Genomic DNA, 27,188 nt, shown 5'->3' with positions numbered 1-27,188 from the left:
TAACTAGTGATGATAATCTTGTTATTGATAGAGTTGCTTACATATCAATGTTGGTTGGTTGTAGTTACTCACACAAATTGCCTTGCCTTTCATGTATGACGTCAGCTGTATTACTTTGCTCGTGCGTCATGCAAACGAATTTTAAAATATACAATACTGTAGTTTTGTTACTGTTTCCAGTGTAATATGCTTTGTTATTCTACAGAGATGGTGGTACATTATTAGAGTAAAGAAAGGAGTTAGCCAATTACCATATGAGTAACAATTAGCTACATGGTTTGGCGTCATGCCAGATGCATGGTACCTTGGCAGTGCTTTGTATTTTCATGCAACTTCAACTTGAAATGTATAATGTACAGCTACAGTATGTCGATTTGAATTGAATACTAAAGTATATTCTTTTCTGTATTTTGCAGTTTCATAACATAAACTTTTTCAATATATTAATTCAAGAAAAGTCACGCCTTGGGAGTTTTATTGAAGACTTAGTTGTTAGCCATCTGTCTAGTTTTGCATGGGAACGCAATTCAAGGGCAGAATAGTGAAAAACCATCATCACGGTGGGCTCAAGCACAAGAATAACCGCACACGGTAGTTATGTTTCTACGTTCATCAGCCAACAAAAGCCTCTGTTCCTAGGGAAGACCAGCAGTCTATGATACAACAACCAGAGCCAAGTGTTTGACAGAGAGAGATGGAGGAGCCTCTTCAGCACATTGGGACCAAGTCTCAGTCTACAAGATCAAGGTCATCAAAACAGTCAAGCAGATCCTCAACGGCGAGTTCTGCAGCCATCAAAGCATGCGCCAAGGAAGACGCAGCGTGTGCACAAGTCTTCTATGCTGAGAAGGAAGCTTATGTGATGAAACAAAAGGCAGAAATAGGGGCCAGCTTGTTGAAGCAAAAAGCTGACCTCGAGGCAAGTTTATATGTTCTCCAAGTTGAGAGAACAGCTGCGGCTGCATTGGCTGAAGCTGCAGCCCTTGAAGAAGCTGTAGAATCAGAACGCAGAGAGCTTCGCAAAGAACTAGACACAGGGACACAGCCCTTAAGTCCAGTCCAACGTACTTGTGAGTATGTGAAACAACATGCTAGGCCCTAATTTGCTGAACTCCCATTTGAAGTAGAGAAACAAGAGCTTAGTGTTGACCCAGCTACATGCCATAATCCAGAAAGTAACAAACAACAGAGCATGAGCAGAGACTCTCCGTTCAAAAGAAATGAACAGCAGCATGTTGGAAATGGAAAACAAGCCCACTTCCAGTCACACACATAAAGCTTCCCTGAGTCACAAGTGACACCAGACCTCATCAAGTACCTCCTACGCTTTGAGATGGTGAGTTCCGGACTCCTGAAGTTTGATGATCGCCCTGAAAATTATTGGGCATGGAAAGCATCCTTTCTCAATGCGACCAGAGACTTGAATTTATCAGCCAGCGAAGAGTTAGATCTAATTACCAAGTGGCTAGGGGCAGAGTTGTCTGAGCAAGCAAAGAGAATTAGATCTGTCCATATTTTCAATGCAACAGCAGGGCTTAACATGGTCTGGCAACGACTAGAAGAGTGCTATGGTACACCTGAAGTGATCGAGAATGCACTGTTGAAGAAAATTGATGATTTTCCAAAACTGGCTAACAAAGACAATCACAAACTAAGAGAACTAGGTGACATTCTTCTTGAACTGGAGTGTGCTAAAGTAGAAGGGTACCTTCCAGACCTCGCTTATCTGGACACATCTCGGGGGGTAAACCCTATAGTAGAGAAACTTCCATTCAGTTTACAAGAAAAATGGATAGCACAGGGATCCAAATACAAGGAGGACTGTCGGGTAGCATTCCCACTGTTCTCGTTCTTCTTCTCGAGATTCATCAGGAACCAGGCGAAAACTAGAAACGACCCCAGTTTCACCCTCTACACCTCAACTAACCAGGTGTCTATGAAAAGTGAGAAACCTGCCAGGTACAGCAGCAAGACACCTGTGACTGTATACAAAACAGATGTGTCATCTGAGCCCTCAGACCACCAAACCAAACCCAGTAAGACAAAGGTTGAAAGCCCTGACCATCACTGCCCAATACATAACAAGCCTCACCCTCTTAAAAAGTGTTGTGGGTTTAGATACAAAACTCTAGATGAGCGCAAATCATATCTCAAAGAGAATGGCATTTGTTTCCGATGTTGTGGGTCAACTCAGCACAGAGCTAAAGACTGTAAGGTGTCAATCAAGTGCTCTGAGTGTGACAGCGACAGACATCTTGCTGCTCTGCATCCAGGCCCAGCCCCTTCAAATACAGACACCGCTACAGCAGAGAAAGAGCATGGTGGGGAGCAAGGTGACAATGCTCTTCTATCTGTCACCTCAAAGTTTACGGAGATCTGTGGTGAGGCAGTCAATCCAAGATCATGTTCAAAAATATGCCTAGTCAAAGCTTATGCAGCTGGGAAAAGAGAAAGCTGTTCAAATGTATGTAGTGCTTGATGAACAGAGCAACACATCTCTGGCCAAGACAGAGTTTTTCAATCTCTTCAACATCAATGACAACTCTGCTCCATACACCATGAAGACCTGTTCTGGGGTAACAGAGACTTCAGGCAGGAGAGCCGTCAACTTCATGGTGGAGTCTTTAGATGGACACATACAGCTCACTCTCCCTACTCTGATAGAGTGTGACATGATGCCAGATGATAGGATGGAGATTCCCTCCCCCGACATTGCGTATCATCATCCCCATCTGCAACCAGTGGTGGACAAAATTCCAGCTGTGGACCTAGATGCTCCCATCCTCCTGCTCTTAGGACGAGACATCTTAAGGGTACACAAGGTACGAGAGCAAATAAATGGGTCCCACGACACTCCTTATGCACAGCGACTCAACCTCGGGTGGGTCATCGTGGGTGAGGTCTGTCTGGGAACGGCTCACCGACCAGCCAATGTTAACGTGTTCAGGACAAACATACTTCAAAATGGTCGCACATCCTATCTCAGCCCTTGCCCTGACATCATCCAGGTGAAAGCGAACTTCAACAGCGTAGCTCAGAAACACATCTCTCCCTCTACAGTGCACTCGAGAGATCCAAGCACAACTGTGAACACAGACAGCCTGGGATGTTCCGTGTTCGACAAAACACAAGACGATGATAAACCAGCACCATCAGTGGAGGACAAAGCCTTCTTGGACATTATGGACAAACAGGTTTTCCAGGATGATGGAAACAACTGGGTGGCTTCAATACCCTTTCGCCCCACTAGACGTTGCCTTCCTAATAACAGGGAGCAGGCCATGAACCGTCTCACATCACTTCGCAAGACTTTAGACAAAAAGCCTGACACGAAGCTTCATTTTATTGACTTCATGCAAAAGATGCTGGATAATGACAAAGCCAAACCTTCTCCGCCACTAGAGGGAGACAAAGAACGCTGGTATCTGCCCATATTTGGTGTTTACCATCCACAAAAGCCTGAACAAATAAGAGTAGTATTTGACTCCAGGGCTAAGTGTCAAGGCGTGTCACTTAACGATGTTCTGCTCAGTGGTCCAGACTTAAACAACACACTCTTGGGTGTCCTAATGAGTTTCCGCAAGGATTGCATTGCACTAACAGCAGATGTGCAACAAATGTTTTACTGTTTTGGTGTACATGAGGATCACAGAGATTACTTAAGGTTTCTCTGGTATGAAGACAACAATCCAGATAGAAACATAACTGAGTACAGGATGAAAGTCCATGTATTTGGGAACAGCCCCTCACAGCATGGTGTTTGCATGGCGTAGCCATCTACTGCATGAGACGAGCAGCTCTACAGGGTGAGAAGGAACACGGGTCAGAACCCAAGCAATATGTTGTGAGGAACTTCTACGTTGATGATGGGCTGACATCAGTAGCTACTACAGAAGAAGCTATCAACATTCTAAGAAAAACACAAGCAATGTTAGCGGAGTCCAACCTGAAACTACACAAGATTGTATCCAATAGCAAAACAGTTATGGAAGCCTTCCCTATGGAGGACCGTGCAAAAGACTTAAAAGATCTGGACCTAGGAGTGGATCCTCTCCCCTTTCAACAGAGTCTGGGACTTTCCTGGAACCTGGAAACAGACAGCTTCTCATTCCAGGTGTCCCACAATGAGAAGCCTTTTACGTGGAGAGGCATCCTGTCCACAGTGAATAGTCTTTATGACCCCCTTGGGTTCGTGGCTCCAATAGCAATGCAAGGTAAAGCCTTAATCAGAAAACTCTCTTCTGATCAGAGTGAGTGGGATGCCCCTCTTCCCACAGAAGAAGAAAAGGAGTGGAAAATGTGGAAGGAATCTTTGATGGAGTTGGAACATGTGTATATTCAGCGGACCTACATCCCAGTCTCTTTGTCTACCACTCAAAGAAAAGAGCTACACATCTTCTCGGATGCCTCTACAGTAGCCATAGGAGTGGTAGCCTACCTGAGAGTTAGACTCGGAAGGTCAATGCCATGTTGGATTTGTCATGGGGAAATCAAAATTGGTCCCTCGTCCGGCCTACACTTTCCCACGCCTAGAACTGTGTGCGGCTGTGCTAGCTGTTGAGATGTATGAACTGATCAGAGACGTAATGGACATTGATGTAAATGCGGCCAAGTTCTACACAGACAGTAAGATAGTTCTCGGTTACATCCACAATGTCACCAAAAGATTCTATGTGTATGTTGCCAATAGGGTAACTCACATCAGGAAGTCTACCCATCCAGATCAGTGGTGTTATGTAAACACTGACAGCAATCCAGCAGACCATGCAACCAGGTTCATACTTGCTGAGCTCTTAAAGCACACCAGTTGGTTCTCAGGTCCACGCAGAAAATGGACAGCAGAAAAGCCAAATGTAAAAGTAGGAGATGTTGTCTTATTGAAAGACAGTCAGGCGCACAGAAATGTCGGGCTTGTGGTCAAAACCTTTACCAGTACTGACAAAAAGGTTAGGAAAGTAGAACTAAAAATTGTCAAGCAAGGAGCTGTTAACTTCTATGGGCTACGTGGGATGCCTGCGGGACACAGCCAGTGAAATATCATGGCGGCAAATCCAAAAACAACAAAATGTCATAATTCAACTTTCTCAAACATACAACTATTTTACACCATTTTAAAGATACACTTCTCCTTGATGTAACCACATTGTCCGATTTCAAAAAGGCTTTACAGCGGAAGCAAAACATTAGATTATGTTAGGAGAGTACATAGACAAAAATAATCACACAGCCAATCACACAGCCATTTGTGTCAATAAAACCCAAAACACAGCTAAATGAAGCACTAACCTTTGACGATCTTCATCAGATGACACTCCTAGGACATTGTTACACAATGTATGTTTTGTTCGATAAAGTTCATATTTATATCCAAAAACAGCATTTTACATTGGCGCGTGATGTTCAGAAAATGTATTCCCACCAAAACGTCCGGTGAATGTGCACATCAATTTACAAAAATACTCATCATAAACATTGACAAAATATACAACAACTATTTAAAGAATTATAGATAGACTACCCCTGGAGCTATTCAGACAGCCGCCAAGTTCGGGGCAAACTAAACTCAGAATTAGTATTAGAAATATTCTCTTACCTTTGCTGATCTTCGTCAGAATGCACTCCCAGGACTGCTACTTCCACAAGAAATGTTGTTTTTGTTCATAATAATCCATATTTATGTACAAATACATCCGTTTTGTTCGTGCGTACAGATCACTTATCCAAAGGCATAACGTGCGAGCGCAGAACGAGAGACGAAAAGTCAAAATGTACCATTACCATACTTAGAAGCATGTCAAACGCTGTTTAAAATCAATCTTTATGGTATTTTTAATGAAAAATTGCAATAATATTCCAACCGGACAATAGCATATTCATTCAAGAAGAAAAAGAAGGAACGGCGTGCTCACGTGACTGTGCATATCCAATCCCTTTGTTGACAGGCAGACCACTCAGTAACTGAGCTCGTATTATCTGCCCAGTGACAGGAAAATGCTCAAACCACTTTCTGAAGGCATTAGACAGCCAATGGAAGCCTTAGGAAGTGCAACTTCACCCCACAGACACTGTAGCTTCGATAGAGAATCAAAAGAACTACAATTCTCAGACTTTCCACTTCCTGCTTGGATTTTTCTCAGGTTTTTGCCTGCCATAGAATTTCTGTTATACTCACAGACACCATTCAAACAGTTTTAGGAACTTCAGAGTGTTTGCTATCCAAATCTACTAATAATATGCATATTCTGGTTCCTGGGCCAGAGTAGTAACCTGTTTAAATTGGGTACGTTTTTCATCCGGCCGTGAAAATACTGCCCTCTAGCCCAGACAGGTTAAGGTGTTTCTGAGACCAATCTCAGAGATTGTTGTTCTTTCTGAAGCATCCTAGAGACAAAATATAAGAATAAAAAGGACATTATTTGTTTCTTAATACGTTTTATTTCATAGTGGCACAATTTCATTATACCAGCCGGGAGTGTGCTGCCATCCTGTTAGAAGGTAACAGATAATTTTATTACAATGGTTAAGATGGATTTTCATTGTGTTCCATGGTGGTATTCGCCCCCTAGTGGAGCTTTCTGGTACTTAGAAAGACTGTACGCAAACAGGAAGTAGAGAATTTGTTCTGCACACATAGAAGCAGCTAAAAACAACGCTACAGTGCAAGTCTTTCAGTGTAGTTATTTCTTGTTACGCTTCAGCCTCGGAAAATATTTGTTTGTAAGTTGGATTCAAGCATTTAGCTAGTGATGATAATCTTGTTATTGATAGTTGCTTACATATCAATGTTGGTTGGTTGCATTTACTCACACAAATTGCCTTGCCTTTCATGTATGCCGTCAGCTGTATTACTTTGCTCGTGCGTCATGCAAACGAATTGTAAAATATACAATACTGTAGTTTTGTTACTGTTTCCAGTGTAACATGCTTTGTTATTCTACAGAGATGGTGGTATATTATTAGAGTAATGAAAGGAGTTAGTCAATTTCCATATAATTTACAATTAGCTACATGGTTTGGCGTCATGCCAGATGCATGGTACCTTGGCACGTGCTTTGTATTTTCATGCAATTTCAACTTGAAATGTATAATGTACAGCTACAGTATGTCGATTTGAATTGAATACTAAAGTATATTTTTTCTGTATTTTGCAGTTTCACAGCATAAACGTTTTCAATATATTAATTCAAGAAAAGTCACGCCTTGGGAGTTTTATTGAAGACTTAGTTGTTAGCCATCTGTCTAGTTTTGCATGGGAACGCAATTCAAGGGCAGAATACAAACAATAGTACGAAAGTATAAACACCATGGGACCACGCAGCGGTCGTACCGCTCAGGAAGGAGATGCGTTCTGTCTCCTAGAGATGAATGTACTTTGGTGCGAAAAGTGCAAATCAATCCCAGAACAACAACAAAGGACCTTGTGAAGATGCTGGAGGAAACAGGTACAAAAGTATCTATATCCACAGTAAAACAAGTCCTATATCGACATAACCTGAAAGGTCGCTCAGGAAGGAAGAAGCCACTGCTCCAAAACTGTCATAAAAAAGCCAGACTACGATTTCCAACTGCACATGGGGACAAATATCGTACTTTTTGGAGAAATGTCCTCTGGTCTGATGAAACAAAAATAGAACTGTTTGGCCATAATGACCATCGTTATGTTTGGAGGAAAAAGGGGAAGGCTTGCAAGCCGAAGAACACCATCCCAACCGTGAAGCACGGGGGTGGCAGCATCATGTTGTGGGGGTGCTTTGCTGCAGGAGGGACTGGTGCACTTCACAAAATAGATGGCATCATGAGGTAGGAAAACTATGTGGATATATTGAAGCATCATCTCAAGACATTAGTCAGGAAGATAAAGCTTGGTCGCAAATGGGTCTTCCAAATGGACAATGACCCCAAGCATACTTCCAAAGTTGTGGCAAAATGCCTTAAGGACAACAGAGTCAAGGTATTGGAGTGGCCATCACAAAGCCCTGACCTCATCCCATAGAAAATTTGTGGGCAGAACTGAAAAAGTGTGTGTGAGCAAGGAGGCCTACAACCTGACTTCATTTTCACCAGCTGTCAGGAGGAATGGGCCAAAATTGACCCAACTTATTGTGGGAAGCTTGTGGACGGCTACCCGAAACGTTTGACCCAAGTTAAACAATTTAAAGGCAATGCTATCAAATACTAATTGAGTGTATTTAAACTTCTGACCCACTGGGAATGTGATGAAAAAAATAAAAACTGAAATAAATAATTCTCTCTACTATTATTCTGACATTTCACATTCTTAAAATAAAGTGGTGATCCTAACTGACCTAAGACAGGGATTTTTACTAGGATTAAATGTCAGGAATTGTGAAAAACTGAGTTTAAATTTATTTGGCTAAGGTGTATGTAAACATCCGACTTCAACTTTTGATAGCAGCTGTTTAGCTGGTTAAACAAAGGTTAGCTATGTGTTGGCAAAAATGAATGACCAAGTCAAGAACGTTTATCAGCAGCCAGTGGTACTTGCAGCAACTGGTACTTGCGGGTGGTTTTTAAAAATAAAATAAATGTTTATTTTACCACTTTTAGAAAATATATCTACTGTATATTACCGCGGACACCCTGCAGTAACTCTGCGGAACCGTTGAATACCCTGCAGAAACAGACAGAAAGTTTGTAACATCTTGCAGCATGACAAGTAACACAGAGCAGTAGTGGTGAAAGGAAGTGCTGAGTCTGACTGGATCACTGATCATCAGTAAGACAGGAGCGACATAGCAAATGACCAGCAGTAGCCTCGTAAACATTTTTCATCCTTTCCCGTCAGAGTCGCGAGACACCGTCCTATGGGGGTAAAGGAGGAGAAGGGAGGGGGGAAAGAAGGAGGAGGGAGGGGAGCGAGAAAGAGGGAGGATGAGAGGGAGAAATTGAATGAGAGACAGAGAGTGAAGAGGGGAGAGGATCCTCCAAAAAAACTAAGCAAGCGAAACTGCAGAGCGAATGTGCGCTGTTCGAGCGCTGTACTGGTTTCTTTCTCTCCACTACGCATGGCCGCGTAGCTCCTTTCTCATCTAGTTTTGTATCATAAAGTTCTGTGGCGGAGGCAAGGGGGTCTCTGCTCTGAAAGATGGACCGTTTAAAGAGGACGGCGGCGTGCAGGAGAATACCGCTATTTCTTATAATAATGTTCCACGCAACTACGGCACAAGCTGGTAAAGTATATGTTGGAATACACCTGCTAATAAATAAAGTGATAATTTCATTGTATGGATTGACAAGGGTAGTGGACCCTTTCATTCATTTTCTTTGTTGATAATAGGCTACAAAAGTTCATGTTCGGTTATCTTGCTACCCCATTTCCTTATAGAAAGTTCTGGACACTTCAACAGAAACCAAACAAAAGTAGATAAGTTGTGAATTTGGTCGCAACTTCGCATTCGTTAATATTTTGTTAGCCTTATGATAATGTAATTATAAAAGGCTCCGTCTGATCTCATTGGATATATGGCGATACTGGATTGAATTTGTCCACTGGGTTGCTCCGGATCGGGATTCATTTCGAAAGCAGTATTTAATGCTTTGTTAAACCCCTTAAAATAATACAAATTGTAACTCTTCCCCTCACTTTATCTTGGCATTTTAAAGTATTTTTTTAATGTAAATCAAAAAATTTATAAATCAAGATGTCTAAGTTTTATAAATCTAGAATTATTCATAATTTATAACCTATTCTGTGCGTCACCGCAATGGCGGTGTGTGTGATGGATGGTTACGTCAGTTTGTCAAATTTCTCTCATTGCAAGTTAATCATAATAATTTAGCATCGTTTTGTTTTTGCATATTAATGTGTCCTCTAACCCATGTCCATTCTTGTATGCTTCATCTATTTGGATGTTGGGCTCAGTTTTCTCTGAGTGAGGGGGGAAACGATTACCCCTGGAACACTGATGTCATGTTTGCGTTTGCTCGTGACCAGTGTCGGTTTACTGTGAAACGGTTTAATGTTGGTTTTAGAAGGAGGTGAATGGCAGAACACTGACCGACCTGAGTAGATTACAATTCTTGTCATGGAGCTGTTTAAAAGGTGCTCACATGGGCTTCGCGAAAAGGAGCTTAGTATGACTATTCATCATAAAAAACTGTCTTAGAGCCATTTGCTAAACATGTATTAATTCATAACACATTTTGTTTTCTTTGTCACAGTGTTGTTCTTGTGTAATTGGTATGGTAAGATGGAGATGGAGCATTTCAGTTTCCCTGCTAACCTTTATGTCTAACTTGATTCCTTTGATATTCTAGATCCAGCTCATTAATATAACAGATTTTAATAGGATTAGATACTATGGAGGAAATAAGGTATTATCGAGAATTTGTGTTATGAGTTTTGACCAGCTGCAAAATTGGTGTATGTACACCCTGATTGGAAGGAGCTGCTTTCTGTTGCTTTTAGTTCTGGAGCCATGACAACATGCCTCCATGTTCTACCTACATAAACAAAGATATGGTGAGGCCTGTCTATGTTTGTGGCCTGATCACAGGCTTATGGGCATGCTCAGCTGCCACTGCAGGTATGAAGCCATTATACATTCAGACACCTAGACTTTTTCTACATTTTGTTATTCTAAATTGGATAAAAAATAATAAGAAAATCCTCAACAATCTACACACAAGACCCCATAATGACAAACCCGAAAACAGGTTTTTTGAAATGTTTGCTAATTTATAAAAAATAAAACACAGAAATACTTTATTTAAATAAGTATTCAGACCCTTTGCTATGAGACTCGAAATTGAACTCAGGTGCATCCTGTTTCCATTGATCATCCTTGAGATGTTTCTACAACTTGATTGGAGTCCACCTGTGGTAAATTCAATTGATTGGACATGATTTAAAAAGGCACACACCTGTGTATACAAGGTCCCACAGTTGACAGTGCATGTCAGAGTAAAAAACAAGCCATGAGGTCAAAGGAATTGTCCATAGAGCTCCGAGACAGGATTGTGTCAAGGCACAGATCTGGGGAAGGGTACCAAAACATTTCTGTAGCATTGAAGGTCCCCAAGAACACAGTGGCCTCCATCATTCTTAAATGGAAGAAGTTTGGAACCACCAAGAATCTTCCTAGAGCTGGCCGCCCAGCCAAACTGAGAAATCGGGGGAGAAGGGCCTTGGTCAGAGAGGTAACCAAGAACCCGATGGTCACTCTAACAGAGCTCTAGAGTTCCTCTGTGGAGATGGGAGAACATTCCAGAAGGACAACCATCTCTGCAGCACTCTACCAATCAGGGCTTTATGGTAGAGTGGCCAGGTGGAAGCCACTCCTCAGCAAAAGGCACATGACAGCCCACTTGGAGTAACAAAAGTTACCGAAAGACTCTCAGACCATGAGAAACAAGATTCTCTGCTCTGATGAAACCAAGATTGAAATCTTTGGCCTGAATGCCAAGCATTACATCTGGAGGAAATATGGTGGTGGCAGAATCATGCTGTGAGCATGTTTTTCAGCGGCTGGGACTGGGAGACTAGTCAGGATCGAGGCAAAGATGAACGGAGCAAAATACAGAGAGATCCTTGATAAAAACCTGCTCCAGAACGCTCAGGACCTCAGAATGGGGAGAAGGTTCAGCTTCCAACAGGACAACAACCCTAAGCACACAGCCAAGACAACACAGGAGTGGCTTCAGGGCAAGTCTCTGAATGTCCTTGAGTGGCCCAGCCAGAGCCCGGATTTAAACCTGATCAAACATCTCTGAAGAGACCTGAAAATAGCTGTGCAGCGACGCTCCACAGCTTGAGAGGATCTGCATAGAGGAATGGGAGAAACTCCCCAAATACAGGTGTGCTAAGCTTGTAGCGTTATACCCAATAAGACTCGAAGCTGTAATCACTGCCAAAAGGTGCTTCAACAAAGTACTGAGTAAAGAGTCTGAATACTTGTGTAAATGTAATATTTCAGATTTGTATTTTTAACAAATTTGCCAACATTTCTAAAAACCTGTTTTTGCTTTGTCATTATGAGGTATTGTTTGTAGATTGATGAGGGGAAAAAAATATTTAATCCATTTTAGAATAAGGCTGTAACGTAACAAAATGTGGAAAAATTCAAGGGGTCTGAATACTTTCCGAAGGCACTGTATAATACTACCTAATAAAACTTCAGATGACAGTTTGAACTGTGAGTCTGAACTCAACTCGACGTCTGCCACACGTGGGCTATTAGGCCTGCTATGAGCAGCAATAAAGCTATGCCCTCTGGTAGTGTTTTGAGTGTCTTAGATCCGCAGCATTTGACTGTGTCCTTGCAGGTGCTCCATTACAGAGGCTAGACTTTACCACCAAATGCTTACTTATTTGAGACCCTGTTGTTCGTGTTGCTGTGGTTGGGTTGTCTGTAATGAGGGGTGATATTGTGAGTCAGAGAATAATATGATGGCTTGAACGTGTTGGAGCTGTGGGGAATTGTATGGCGTTGCTCTGCTGTGCTGATATGACAGTACAGGATAAGTGATGGTGTTTGATAATGTGTGGACTGGGCCAGTATGAGTGGGAGACATGTTTTCACATGTGCCTGAGAGAGCATCAAGACTGTGCTTTGTAGTCATGTTTGACGACAGGAAGAGAGACATTCTTGCACACGTCCACAGTTGGTGACTCCTCTGTTCCTCGGCCCCTTCACGTTTTTTCTATCTCTCTTTTCTTTTCTCTTCTTTTTCTTTTGCTGTTAAAAGACACAGGAAAGAGGGGGTTTGTTTCGATTTCTTATGCTGCATCTCCTCCTCATCTACATTCTCCTCCCTTCCTGTGTCCCCCCCTGCCTCCCCCCACCTTCCCCGTCCTGGCAGTATGACAGAGGGGAATTCACACGTGCAGTCCCCTCTCTGAATCCCATTTGATCCTGCCGCCTTGCTGATCCTGCACCAGACTCCCAGAGGAGAGGACAAGTCATGTTCCTCTTTGATCACGCTACAAATGAGCCTGGGAAAATAGAAACCAATGAAAAAAGAGGACCATTTTAGAAAGAAACTAACAAGAGGAGAGGAAAGTTTGATGCCTGTTAGTGCTATCAGCATCCGCTGTCACAGGAATCATGTTCCTAACGGAAAGAATTGAAAAATGAAACGATGCTGAAGTGCTTGTTATTATCTCCACCTGAAACAGACATGTGTCCCCTGGTCTGTTGGTGTGGATCTTGGCTGGCATTTTGCCTTTTTCTACAAAACTGTTAGGAATAGGAATCCCCTGTCATCCAATATGTGTAAATAATATCAAACATCTCTGTCACAAATCTATACTAAGCAATTAACATCTGGCTTCCAGAAACAGAACAAGAAGAAGCACTCCTCCCCCAGTCCAGCTACGGGTCTCTATGTTTCAGAGCTTTAGACGGCTCATGCCTCTCTTAGAAGAATGGTGATTGAGGCCCTCTCTGCACAAAGAGACCCAAATGAAAAAGTCCTCTCTCTGTGGTGTCCCCCAGCCTTTTATACAGGCCTTTATTCCAGGTTAAGCCTTATCAGAGCCATACATCATATCTTAACCCCCTAGGGAATCTTGACAGTTAGTTAGCTATCTGACCAAAACCATCTGCAGTCTTATCTTAACAATATACAAGTCAAATTATACTGATGGCCTGGCTGTTTTTACTTTGATACAACGTCCTCTGCATACGGACCAGTCAGTGTCCATTACAGTAAGCACTGACACCAGGTAGTAAACTTTAACAGGGCATATTGCAACGTGAACCACAGGTAATCAGCTTTACAATAGCAAGAAATGCATCAAGTTATCATCAACAACTGAGTGGAGTGAACAAAGAGAATCTGCCTGTACAACAGTGGAGGCTGCTGATTGGAGAACGGCTCATAATAAAGGTTGGAATGGGGTAAAAGGAATGGCATCAAACATGTGGAAACCATGCATTTGATGTACTTAATACTATTCCACCTACTCCCCTCCAGCCATTACCACGAGCCAATCCTCCCCAATTAAGTTGCCACCAACCTCCTGTGCTGTACAAGTACACATGTGCAATGCATGTAGTATGTTTGTGAAGGGAGGGAGTGGCATGTTTTGGTTGCCGGAGCTCTGGTATTGCACACCATGTTAACTCAATGTTAAGATATTGGAGAGAGTGATTGATTGTAAGAATTGACTGGAATTTGTTGTTTTTGTGTGTGTGTGTGTGTGTGGTGTGTGTGTGCGTGCAAGTGTCTCTGTGTGCGCGTGTGTGTGTGTGGTGTGTATTTGTGTGTGTCTCTGTGTGTGTGTGGTGTGTGTATATAGTGGACAGAGAGAGAGTGCTAGCCCCGGGGCAGGTGTTTCCTCTATGGGGCCAGCAGCAGTAGGCCAGTCTGGCCCTCATCTCATGCAGTGAGTAAACATCAGCAGAACAAACTGTGGAGCTGGAAGAATGTCAGGGTGACGTGCGAGGAAGGGAGATGTGGAACCAAACTCAAATCTGTCCAGACAACACACTCTCCACTCACACACTCCTCCACACACATACTGACCATCAGCCTTGCCACTGAGATTAGCTACTGATCCACATTCACTACTCACAGAGTAATCACTGTTACAAATATGCGAAGAGGTGGCAATGTAGAGACAAAACCGACCTGTTATTATGAGTGAGCTTGTACTGTACAGAACAGTATGGACTGATAGCATATCAGTGAAAGAACCCACATGCTCAGATCCGTCAGGCTCACACATGTTCTGTCCGTGTTCCTGAGCTGTTGGAGCGTGGAGGAGTGTGTGTGTGTGTGTATTGTGTGTGTGTGTTGGAGCATGTAGGAGAGAGGAGAGCTAGGGTTCAGCAGCATAGCAGCATCATAGCAGCAGCAGGCAGAGGATTCCACGTCGGTCTCCCACACAACCAACGGTTTGAATGGCTCCCAAGCTCCCCAGTGATAACTCAAAGCAGACCCAGTGCTAGCCCCTGTCCCACAGCCCAATCAACATGAAGGATTCTTCCAACACAACACATTCTTCTGTCTCTCTATGTAAACCTTTTAACAAGCCCCATCCGCTTGATAGTGGACATATCTGATTCTCCATTCCTATAGCCTATCTCTCCTCCTCTGTTTGAAAGTGAGTAAAGAGTGGGTTTCACAGACAAGCCGATGATAGACAGACAAACGGACAGACAGGCCGATGATAGACAGACAAACGGACAGACAGGCCGATGATAGACAGACAAACGGACAGACAGGCCGATGATAGACAGACAAACGGACAGACAGGCCGATGATAGACAGACAAACGGACAGACAGGCCGATGATAGACAGACAAACGGACAGACAGGCCGATGATAGACAGACAAATGGACAGACAGGCCGATGATAGACAGACAAATGGACAGACAGGCCGATGATAGACAGACAAACGGACAGACAAGGACGGAGCAGCAGATTGAGTAGTCGACAGACTGAGAGGCAGAAAACAAACCACAATATTTATTGACCTGATTTTATAGCATGGGTTGTGTGCTATTATGTTTTTGTATTGTTACAAAGTGTGTTTTTGTGTGTACTGTGTGTGTATGTGTTCTCTTTGGTTGTTTATTCGTTTGACTGGGTGTGTGTGTTCGGCTATAAGCCTATGAGTGTAAGTAGGCCTATTTGTGTGAGTAGGATTCTATAGGATTATGAAGGTCTGTGTCCATATACAAAGGCTTGACTTTCATATTGCCGATCTTTAAAGGTCCGGTAACATCTGCGTAATATGCAGATAAAGGCAGAGCGATCTGCATATCTCATAACATCATACAGAACACCAAATCAAATCTGGATTCAAATGTGTTTTCTGTCAAATTGTTGGTGCAATTGAATCAGTTGGATAGATCCTGGCCTGTCCGTCTGGCACTCCAGGCAGGCACAATCAAACTCTCAAAGTAGTTGAAAGAAAACAAACAAACTCTAATGAATATCCCAAACGATCCCACATTACACCCAATGCAACTGGAATGGTTTCCTCAGCGCAGGGTGTGATGCTCTGGGAAATATTCTCAGCCAAGTTTGTTTCTGCACTGTAAAAAAAAAGATGTTAAGTTTGCTCAACACAATAGCATTTGAAGTTGATTCAACATACAATTGTATGGCAACCAGCTGCAACAGGATTGTGAGTTTGCTCAACATGAGCTGAACCAACATAAATTCTCAAGTTGAATTGTAGGTTCACACAACTTCTAATTTTACGTTACTTTAAGTGAACATACAATTCAACTTGAGAATTTATTCTACCTTATTTGCATATTTTCCAGTGTGCCTTACCTTTCAGTGAATTGTAATTACCACCAATGACTGTATTTGTTAGCGACCGAGACATGGTTGTTGTATTCAATAGCTTTCAGTCCTGTAGCCTTCACCAAGTGTCTAAGTGAATATGTTATTTTTAAAATTAAAATCCTTCTCCACCAAACTTATCAATTGGCATTATGCATTGGGGCAGGTAGCGTTCTCCTGGCATCCGCCAAACCCAGATTTGTCCTTCGGACTGCCAGATGGTGAAGCGTGAATCATCACTCAAGAGAATGCTTTTCCACTGCTCCACAGTCCAATGGCGGCGAGCTTTAAACCACGCCAGCCGACGCTTGGCATTGTGCATGGTGATCTTAGGCTTGTGTGCGGCTGCTCGGCCATGGAAACACATTTCATAAATCTCCCGATGAACAGTTTTTGTGCTGATGTTGCTTTCAGAGGTAGTGAGTGTTGCAAGGGAGGACAAATTATTTTTACACACTACACGCTTCAGCTCTCGTCTGTCCCGTTCTGTGAGCTTGTGTGGCCTACCACTTCGTGGCTGAGCCGTTGTTGCTCCTAGACGTTTCCACTTCACAATAACAGCACTTACAGTTGACCGGGGCAGCTCTAGCAGGGCAGAAATTTTATGAACTGACTTGTTGGAAAGGTGGCATCCTATGATGGTGCCATGTTGAAAGTCATTGAGTTCCATTCTACTGCCAATATATATGGCGATTGCATGGCCGTGTGCTCGATTTTATACACTTGTCAGCAACGGGTGTGGCTGAAATAGCCGAATCCACTAATTTGAAGGTGTGTCCGCATACTTTTGAATATATAGTGTATATCGTAAGGCCTTTCTTTGAGAGCCTAGTTTAAAAAAAATGTATTTCACCTTTATTTAACCAGGTAGGTCAGTTGAGAACAAGTTCTCATTTACAACTGCGACCTGGCCAAGATAAAGCAAAGCAGTGCAACACAAACAGCACAGAGTTACACATGGAATAAACAAAACATATAATCAATAGCACAATAGAAAAAGAAAAAAAACACCCAGGGGTGAAAGTAAGCTGGTACGGTCCGGCGTCCCGGATTAATAAATATTGGGGGTACGCCGTACCGGTAGAACGTAAACCTACACAATAATTAACACAAAATGCCAAGAAAATATAGACCATTACACCATTATTTAACATTATCGCATGTCAGCCACATGAAAAATGAGAGAATTGACTTGAAACCGGTGGTATAAGCTCCAAATTGTGTTGTGGAGGAGATGGGGGGCCTATACCGCGACACGCGTGGACAGCAGTGGACGCAGTTCAGGCTACTAGTTTAGGCCTAATGACAATCTCAGAATGTCATTACAACACACATTTAGGTGTTTTGTAACAGATGTCTGTCTCAGTAGCGGGTGTAATAAGTCCAACTACTAACAGATTAGATTTGTTTAGAAAAATGTATGTTATTTATGTTTGTGTAGCATAAGATTAATCAACAAATCAATGTACATGCAAAAACAGGTATTGAAACAAACAATTCTGAAAATCAACCAACAAATATGATAATAATAGTTAGTAATAACAGTAATTCTACTCAACAAGCGTGTTTAAATTCAGCTCACTTCGAGCAGAATTTGTTGAGTAAACAAACTTTAACACATTAGCTCAAATCCTTGACCTTTTGAAGTCCACTCAACTCACAGAATAACGCTGATAATACAATTGGTTAAAGTGGCTTTTATACAGTATGGCCCTGATGCTCAGATGGAGAAATCCCCCGTTCATAGGCGTGATTGTGTTTGAACAATGTTAGAATTGTTGCATTTTTTTCAGGAGTGGAAGTGGTGTGTGACTCATATCAGAGGGAAAGGACTGTCTTCAGAGAAGAGGTTGAATACAGACCACTCTGATTACATGTATGTTCATGCATGATGCATGATGGAGGTTGTGGTGCTCAGTTGTGTGCAGAGAAAGAGAGAGCGAAAAAGAGGGAGTTTTAGTAGCACACTATGAAGCTGCTGGGAATGTCTTCAGAAAAGAAGTCGAGGACAGAGAACAAATGATGCCAATGTGTGATAGATATGTGGAGATAGTTGCCAATCTTCCTGCCTGCAGGACATATATGAAGGGTGTTCGGTACATGTAGCATCGTGCTATGACACTATTGTTGTGTAACATTAGCAGTGGACAGAGGGAGCTCTGTGAGCGAGGCTGTGTTAAGTGGGGCCTACTGAGGCCTGTTCTGTCTGTCAGCCAGGGCCGAGGAGAGGAGGACCAGAGAGGACATTACTAACTGCCGTAGGGGAGACATGTTGTTCTCAGACACACACTGTCTGAGTGATTCATGTTCTTTGAGAGGACGGGAACAGCAGGGAGGACCAGAAGAGGAGACACACAGACGGGAGGAAGAAGTGGAACGGCCGTCGAAGGGAGTAGACCAAGGCTCATCATATAATTTTAATAGAACACTTTAAACAAAACAAGAAAACGAACGACAGCCGAACAGTTCTGTCAGGAACATCAACTAAACACAAAGTAACCACCCACAAAAACCCAAAGAAAAACAGGCTGCCTAAGTATGGCTCCCAATCAGAGACAACGATATACAGCTGTCCCTGATTGAGAACCATACCCGGCCAAAACAAAGAAATACAAAACATAGAAAAAAGGACATAGAATGCCTACCCTAGTCACACCCTGGCTTAACCAAAATAGAGAACAAAAACCTCTCTATGGCCAGGGCTTGACAGTACCCCCCCCCCCCCCCCCCCCCCCCAAAGGTGCGGACTCCGGCCACAAAACCTGACTCTAAAGGGAGGGTCCGGGTGGGCCTTCCTTACGGCGGCGGCTCTGGTGCGGGACGTGGACCACGCTCCACCTTCGGCTTGGCCCACTTAGGTGGCGCCTCTGGAGTGGGGACCCTCGCCGCCGACCCCGGACTGGGGACCCTCGCAGCGGGCCCCGGACAGGCGGGCGACTCTGGCGGCTCGGGACTGGCGGGCGACTCTGGCGGCTCCGGACTGGCGGGCGACTCTGGCGGCTCCGGACTGGCGGGCGACTCTGGCGGCTCCGGACTGGCTGGCGACTCTGGCGGCTCCGGACAGGCGGGCGAATCTGGCGGCTCCGGACAGGCGGGCGACTCTGGCGGCTCCAGACAGGGAATGCACACTGGAGGCCTGATGCGTGGGACTGGCTTTGGAGGTGCCAGACTGGTAGCACGCACCTCAGGGCTAGTGCGAGGAGCAGGAACAGGACGTACTGGACTGGGCAGGCGCACTGGAGGCCTGATGCGTGGACTGGCTTTGGAGGTGCCAGACTGGTAACACGCACCTCAGGGCTAGTGCGAGGAGCAGGAACAGGACGTACTGGGCTATGGAGGCATACCAGAGATCTGGAGCTCAGGGCTGGCACACACCGTCCTGGCTGGATGGTCACTATAGACCGGCACGGGTGGAGCGCTGGCACAGGGCGAACTGGGCTGTGCTGGGGAATGATGTCTGCCGTGCGTAGAGCAGGCGCAGGGTAGGCTGGACCTAGGAGACGCACTGGTGGCCAGATGTGCTGCGCCGGCGCACTTCTCCCTGGCTGAGTGCCAACTCTAGCACGGCAACGCTAAGGAGCCCGTATCGACCGCACCGGGCTGTAGCTGCGCACTGGTGACACAGTGAGTAACTCAGCATAACAGGGTGCCTGCTTGATCCGTCGCTCCCCATAATAAGCACGGGGAGTTGGCTCAGGTCTCCAACCTGACTTACCCCAACTCCCCGTGTGCCCCGCCCAAATGTTTTGGGGGGCTGCTTCTCAGGCTCCTGTAGCTGACTTGCCTGTTCCTCCCAGTATCGCCGTTCCACCTTCGCTGCCTCGATCTCCCACTGCGGGCGGCGATACTCCCCAGGCGTTGTCCAGGGTCCCTTTCCGTCCAAAATCATCTCCCAAGTCCAGGAGTCCATAACCCTCTGTTCCTCCATACCACGCTGCTTGGTCTTCTTGTGGTGGGTGGTTCTGTAACGGCCGTCGAAGGGAGTAGACCAAGGCTACTGAGTGTTGAGTGCTCATCATATAATTTTAATAGAACACTTTAAACAAAACAAGAAAACGAACGACAGCCAAACAGTTCTGTCAGGAACATCAACTAAACACAAAGTAACCACCCACAAAAACCCAAAGGAAAACAGGCTGCCTAAGTATGGCTCCCAATCAGAGACAACGATATACAGCTGTCCCTGATTGAGAACCATACCCGGCCAAAACAAAGAAATACAAAACATAGAAAAAAAGACATAGAATACCCACCCTAGTCACACCCTGGCCTAACCAAAATAGAGAACAAAAACCTCTCTATGGCCAGGGCGTGACAAGAAGACCCAAATGTCACACGTGGGATGTGTGCTGTACACTCAGTGCCATGCTCGCTAGATGAGTGCTGGAATTTGGTGAGAGTGGAAAATATGTATAGTATGGCTGAACTCTGACCTTATGTGGCACTGGAAAACATCTTGTTCTAACAAAGCACTCCTTTATCTCTATTTCTGCATGGCCACAACCACACATACAGTAGAATTCACTTCACTCCAGTGTAATGTAGGTAGATGTGGTATATATATCACTGACTCAGTCCAAGCTAGGGAGATCAAACACACTCTTCATACATGTAATGACTCCAACAGGTAAAGTGAGGTAAGGATTATTAGGATGTCTAATGAGATTCAGACAGGTGATGCTGGCGGAGGAAGCATTGCTGCAGGACAGACAGGTAGATGACAGACAGCGCCAGTCCTGAGGAGTCAATCACTGTTGATGTTGGGGCGGCTCCAGACCTCACATGGCCTCCTGCCAACTGCTCTGCTCGCCCAGGGATGCTTTACAACGCCAGGCCAGGGGAGAGGAGAGGAGGAGAAAGAACATTCCCCAGGCCTATGTAAATTCCCCCATGGAGCAACTGTAGCTGCTGTACTGTGGGAACAATGGTGGCTCTGGGACAGTAGGGTAGGAGGCAGGAAGGGGTAGGGTGGGGGGGATGAGAGGTTAGCACTCAGCCGTCCATCTGTGTCACTGCTGTGTTTGATTAGCCTCTGTCTGTTTGTGGTCGTTGGGATGATTTATCCCTTTTATCCCCTCATTGATGAATTCCTTCCTTGTTCCCAGAATGCTAGAGATAATCTGATCTCTGTCAGATATCAAATTCCATCTCTTGAAGTTGTATTGATTGCCGTCCAAAATAGTTGGATGTTTTATATTCATTTGAATATTTCTGAGTCTTCTTTGGCTGGTGTAGGCCGTCATTGTAAATAAGAATTTGTTCTTAACTGACTTTCCTAGTTAAATAAAGATTAAATAAAAATAAATAAATAAAATATAGTATTGTTCTTTGTGAAACAAAGTTCTGTGGAGTATCTTTGTGTGTGTGTGTGTGTGTGTGTGTGTGTGTGTGTGTGTGTGTCTGGCACGTCATTGGGAAGTTTGTTTCTTTCAGAAGAGGAATTTTTCCTGCTCTTCTCATTCTTTTCCCACATGGCGTTGCACATTTGGACTACTGTCGGAGGTCAAAGGTCAGATAGAAGGTTCTCTGTACATTAGTCATGCGGATGTTATGTTTGGTTATGTATGCTGTGATATGTTATACATTAGTTATACTTTACATAATATTTTTATGCCAAACAACTCTATGCACAAGGACTGCATTTAACAATTTCCAGTGAAAAAGACCCATTTAGTGGAAGAACTGTACAGATCTATTTTTATGCGACCACGTTTTCCAAAAATATCTGCTCCAAATGAAGATTCAAAGATGTTTGCAAAAAGAATGGGATGTCAACTATGACATGACACATTGAGTTTGAAACATCTATTTTGGTTATTGAACTACAGTACATGAAGTGGATTCAAACCCGGTAACGGAATTACGGTAATGGAATGACGTCATGGTCCCTGATCTATACTACACAGAAATGCAGAATTATGAATAGGAATGTCATTCTCCTTACATTCTCCTGGACATCACAGCGCAGCGCAGCAGAGCACAGTAGAGTAGAGTAGAGTTCAGTACAGTGCAGTAGAGTACAGTAGAGTACGGTACAATATACTGTACTCTACTGTACTATACTGTACTTTTCTTTTCTTTACTGTACTCTACTATGCTCTACTCACTGTACTGTAATGTACTGTACTGTACTGTGCTATCTTAAAGATATGTGGGTTTTTGGTAATGGAATTACAAGACAAAATATTGATATTAGTTGGAAGTGATCTTTACGTCAACATTATTTCATTTTAATGTGTTCTAATACATTTTAAGACTTTTTTTTGCTAGATGTTTCTGAATACATCTTTTCCATCTGTTTGACAAGAAATCAAAGTCTTTACGTATGCCTAATTTTTAGGATGAAAATGATTGAAAAATGTATCTATGCCTTCATTCCCCAAAATATAGACTCTTAGCTTTCATTTGACACCCAATTTGATATGCTCCTATGAACTTCACGTTGGTGCTCATGGGTCCTTTACATGGAAATGCTCAGTTTGGACAAGAGAGCCTTGAGGATTGGATAGTTTGGACAAGAGAGCCCAGGGGATTGAAGAATTTGAACTAGAGAGCCTTTGGGATTGGATAGTTTGGACAAGACTGAGTGATTGAGTTCTTATTGTTTTGAGTCCAGTTGTCAGGTGTTTTGAGTCTGTCTGTAACACAGCACTCCAAAGGCCTGTCGTAATTAGACCCATGCTGCTGCAGATTAAAATCCTGTTCTGGCTGTTCCAAACATCATTGCCTTATGACCTGTGTGTGTGTGTGTGTGTTTGTGTGTGTGTGCACGCCATGTGTGCGCGCCGTATGTGTGTGACCAGCTTGACCTGATAAATTATTCACTGACATTTACTTCTTGGTTCGCGGCAGGGCAATTAGGCTGGATTTGAAAAGACATCATAAATGTCTATGTGTGGGCGAGGGCAGGCGAGGACTGTGGGAATGAGCATCAGCATGAGTAAGGCTGTCACTGTATGCGTAAGCTCGGACAGTTGTGTTTGTTAGGAGCAAGCAGCAAGTCCTGTAATTAAATCATTTATAGGGATTGTTTATGACTCCCATATCAAAGTAGAATTTAAGCTGCTCTGTCTTACGGACCTTTAAATCAGTACCTGATGTTTTCCATTGTGTTTCAGACTTAACCTATTTCCAGTGCAGCCTGTTACCATTCTATGGGTGCTCTGTGGGTGAGATCTGAGCTGCTGTGAATAAAAGGTCTCTGCTATGCATATAAATAATGCCATAAAATCTAACAGGTTGTTTTTCTGCAAGCAGCGAGTGGGCACTGGTTCAACTCCCACCACATGTTTAATTAACAGAGAGAAGAAAAGTAGAAAGTGTAGCGTGGGGAAAGAAAGAGCTACAAGGGGAAACTTCAATTTAGGATCCGCATTTTAAATGTCTGGAATGCTCAGTTCTGCGTTGCCAGTCTCCCCATAAGCTGTGTGTGTGTGACTGTGTTAGGGCTGGAAATGGCCAGGGACCTCACAAGACCATATTATCACAATACTTAGGTATCGATACAATGATTTGCGATTATATGTGTTGCGATTCGATGTTCCAAACATATTGCTTTTTATATGGCTGCTGCAGAGGGACAAGAGAGAGCATGAGAAAATTAGTTTTGATCAGTTAGGGAAATAAAAGTGTTGAAAACATGTTGGCTCACTGTTTAAAAAGAACAAGCTATAGGATGAAAAATACTGGAGTTTTGGCACAGGTACAGCCAGCTGACAAGAGCTAGCTAACGCTACCTAGCAAAACCAAAATAAATGACTAATTGACTGCCAACTGTAAATAAACTGCAGGCATGTTTTAATTATCATCGAAGGGGTGAACATACAGCAGTGTGAACTAGTACATCCTACATCTTTAATTCCCATGTCACTTCTGAAAGAGTTATCTTTGTGTTTATTCCTGATAAACACATTGTAACTGGAGAAATGTGTACATGCCAGTGAAACGTTGTGAATGGGAGAGATGGTGAGAGAGGTGTCTTGCTGTGGGATGCTGGCTCTAGGCAGGGGTCAGCTGTCAGGTGTGTTCCAGTGTGTAGTGTACAGCAGGATTATACAGTAGGCGGAGTCATGGCTGGATCCCATAATAATAGCCCCGGGAACAGAAGGCCACCTGCAGGACTGCTGCTTTCAGCACTGAGTGGGCCTGTCTCTGTCTCCTCTAATCCCCCCCACCGCACACACACACACACACACACACACACACACAGACACAGACACAGACACACACACAGACAGACACAAACACACACAGGTTCCCACCAGCTCCTCCGAACTGGCAGTTCTCTCTGCTGTAAAGAACACAGCCTACCACCACTAAGTGTAGCCAGACAGCCAAATATCATATCGGTGACTGTACTGGTTGAAAACAACATGCTTACAGCTGTTGTGAGAATCCTAAGGTCCAAAATGATGATGATTTAGTTTTTCCCTCAAATGTCTGAATATCATTAGCGGAACTGAACAGAAATTTGGACACATAGCTTATAAAAATCTGTTCGCTTGGCTATAGTTTCAGTACAAGGTGTGAAGACATATTTCTCATATGAAGTATGTGTTATTGTATCACTGTGTACTGACGTGTCTCCTTCTCTCTCGTGTGCAGCTGATCCCATCGATGTTTTGCGGGTGCTGGAGCTGTCGGACCACATGGAGGGGGTGTCCATGGAGGCTGGCCTCTGCACCAGCAGGAAGGACATGGAGGAGACAGACATGGCCTATAGGATAGACAAGAAGATCCAGCTCAGTGTACCCACCAAACACCTCTTCCCAGGTAACAACAATCTGTAGAGACGTAGTACACATCCAATGAGTCTGAGTCATGGTGTATGTGTGGTAATTGTGTGGTAATTGCAGTGAATCCTAAGCTTCACTATAACACAACTGACCTGACTTTGTTCTCCCTCTTCTCCATGGGCGTATGACTAGGTCTTAGGGTGTAGTAGCACAGGCCATTATTATTATTCATTGAAGTTCAGATGTGTTCCTACTGTGTTCCCCACTGTATGACTGACTGTATGGCTGAAGCATGACTGACTGTATGACTGACTTTATGGCTGATGCATGACTAACTGTATGACTGACTGTATGGCTGACTGTATGGCTGGCTGTATGGCTGACTGTATGACTAACGGTATGACTAACTGTATGACTGACTAAATTACTGACTGTATGACTGACTGTATGACTAACTGTATGACTGACTAAATTACTGACTGTATGACTAACTGTATGACTGACTAAATTACTGACTGTATGACTGACTGTATGACTGACTGTATGACTGACTAAATTACTAACTGTATGACTGACTGTATGACTGACTAAATGACTGACTGTATGGCTGACTGTATGGCTGACTGTATGACTGACTGTATGACTGTATGGCTGACTGTATGACTGACTGTATGACTGACTAAATGACTGTATGACTGGCTGTATGACTGACTGTATGGCTGACTGCATGACTGACTGTATGGCTGACTAAATGACTGTATGACTAACTATAAATGTCTGTATGGCTGACTGTATGGCTGACTTTATGGCTGACTAAATGACTATATGACTGACTGTATGACTTACTGTATGACTGACTGTATGACTGACTGTATGCATGACTGTATGGCTGACTGTATGGCTGACTGTATGGCTGACTGTATGGCTGACTGTATGACTGACTGTATGACTGTATGGCGTACTGTATGCCTGACTGTATGACTGTATGGCTGATTATATGACTGACTGTATGACTGACTGTATGGCTGACTATATGACTAACTGTATGACTGACTTGAATATTATTTCATTGGATACAGAAATTGCGTCCTGCCAGCGGGACACCTGTCGACAACTTCCAGTGAAATTGGAGGGCGCGCAATTCAAATAAATAATCATAAAAATTATGGATATTAAACATTTAGGTACATACAAGGGTCTTATATCTTTTTAAAAGCTTAAATTCTTGTTCATCTAACTGCATTGTCTGATTTCCAATAGGCTTTACAGCGAAAGCATGCCATGCGATTGTTTGAGGACGGCGCCCCATAATCAACATATTTTTCCACCGGCACAGGCTTCATAAAATCACAAATAGCAATTAAATATTCACTTACTTTTTGAAAATCTTCCTCTGATTTGCAATCCAAAGGGTCCCAGCTACAACATGTATGGTCGTTTTGTTAGATAAAATCCTTCTTTATATCCCAAAAAGTCTGTTAAGTTGACGCCATTGATTTGAGTAATCCACATGCAGAGACAGGAATCCAAAAAGCCACCGCTAAACTTTATTAAAACAAGTCAAAATACATTACATTTACATTTTAGTAGACGCTCTTATCCAGAGCGACTTACAGTAGTGAATGCATTCATTTCATACATTTTCACTTCATGCATTTAAAAAAAAAAAAAATGTGTACTGGCCCCGCGTGGGAATTGAACCCACAACCCCACACACCATGCTGGTGTTGCAAACACATGCTCTACCAACTGAGCCACAGGTACCCTAAAGGTAATTAAACTATCATATTTCATACGGAAAGAAGTATGTTCACTAGGAAAGCAAAATTAGCAGGTGCACAACCTCTTAGTCGCGCGCGCACAGACTGATTTCCAACTCTGACTCCCAGTACTAAAACTCTAAATTCTTCCTTGATTGGGAAGAAACAAGCCTGAAACCTTGATCAAAGACTGTTGACATCTAGTGGAAGCCATAGGAATTGCAATCTGGGATCTGAATATGAATATGCCCCTATGCTTTCCATTGTAAGAGCATGGGCTCTCCCCCAAAAAATTCTGGTTGGTTTTTCTTTGAATTTTCTCCTACCATATCAATTGTGTTATAGTCTCATACATTATTTTAACATTTCTAAAAACTTCAAAGTGTTTTCCATCCAATGGTACCAATTATATGCATTTCCTGGCTTCTG

At 43.4% G+C, this 27,188-nt stretch overlaps 1 protein-coding gene across 2 annotated transcripts in view; it reads left to right on the top strand.

Moving 5' to 3' along the window:
* Positions 1–8,910: 8,910 nt before the first annotated feature.
* LOC115171249 (collagen alpha-1(XI) chain) overlaps positions 8,911–27,188 on the top strand; it is a gene marked incomplete at its 3' end in the record, with an annotated part of 73,532 nt that continues 55,254 nt past the window's right edge. For both annotated transcript variants that reach the window (XM_029727879.1, XM_029727878.1), the window contains 2 exon segments: positions 8,911–9,191; positions 24,869–25,036. In XM_029727879.1, coding sequence (XP_029583739.1) covers positions 9,107–9,191; positions 24,869–25,036 — 253 coding nt within the window.

This window comes from Salmo trutta, chromosome 32 (genome assembly GCF_901001165.1).
Source record: "Salmo trutta chromosome 32, fSalTru1.1, whole genome shotgun sequence".
Classification (NCBI taxonomy): domain Eukaryota; kingdom Metazoa; phylum Chordata; class Actinopteri; order Salmoniformes; family Salmonidae; genus Salmo; species Salmo trutta.
The sequence above is the reverse complement of the archived record's forward strand: the minus strand, read 5'-3'. Positions and strand labels throughout refer to the sequence as shown.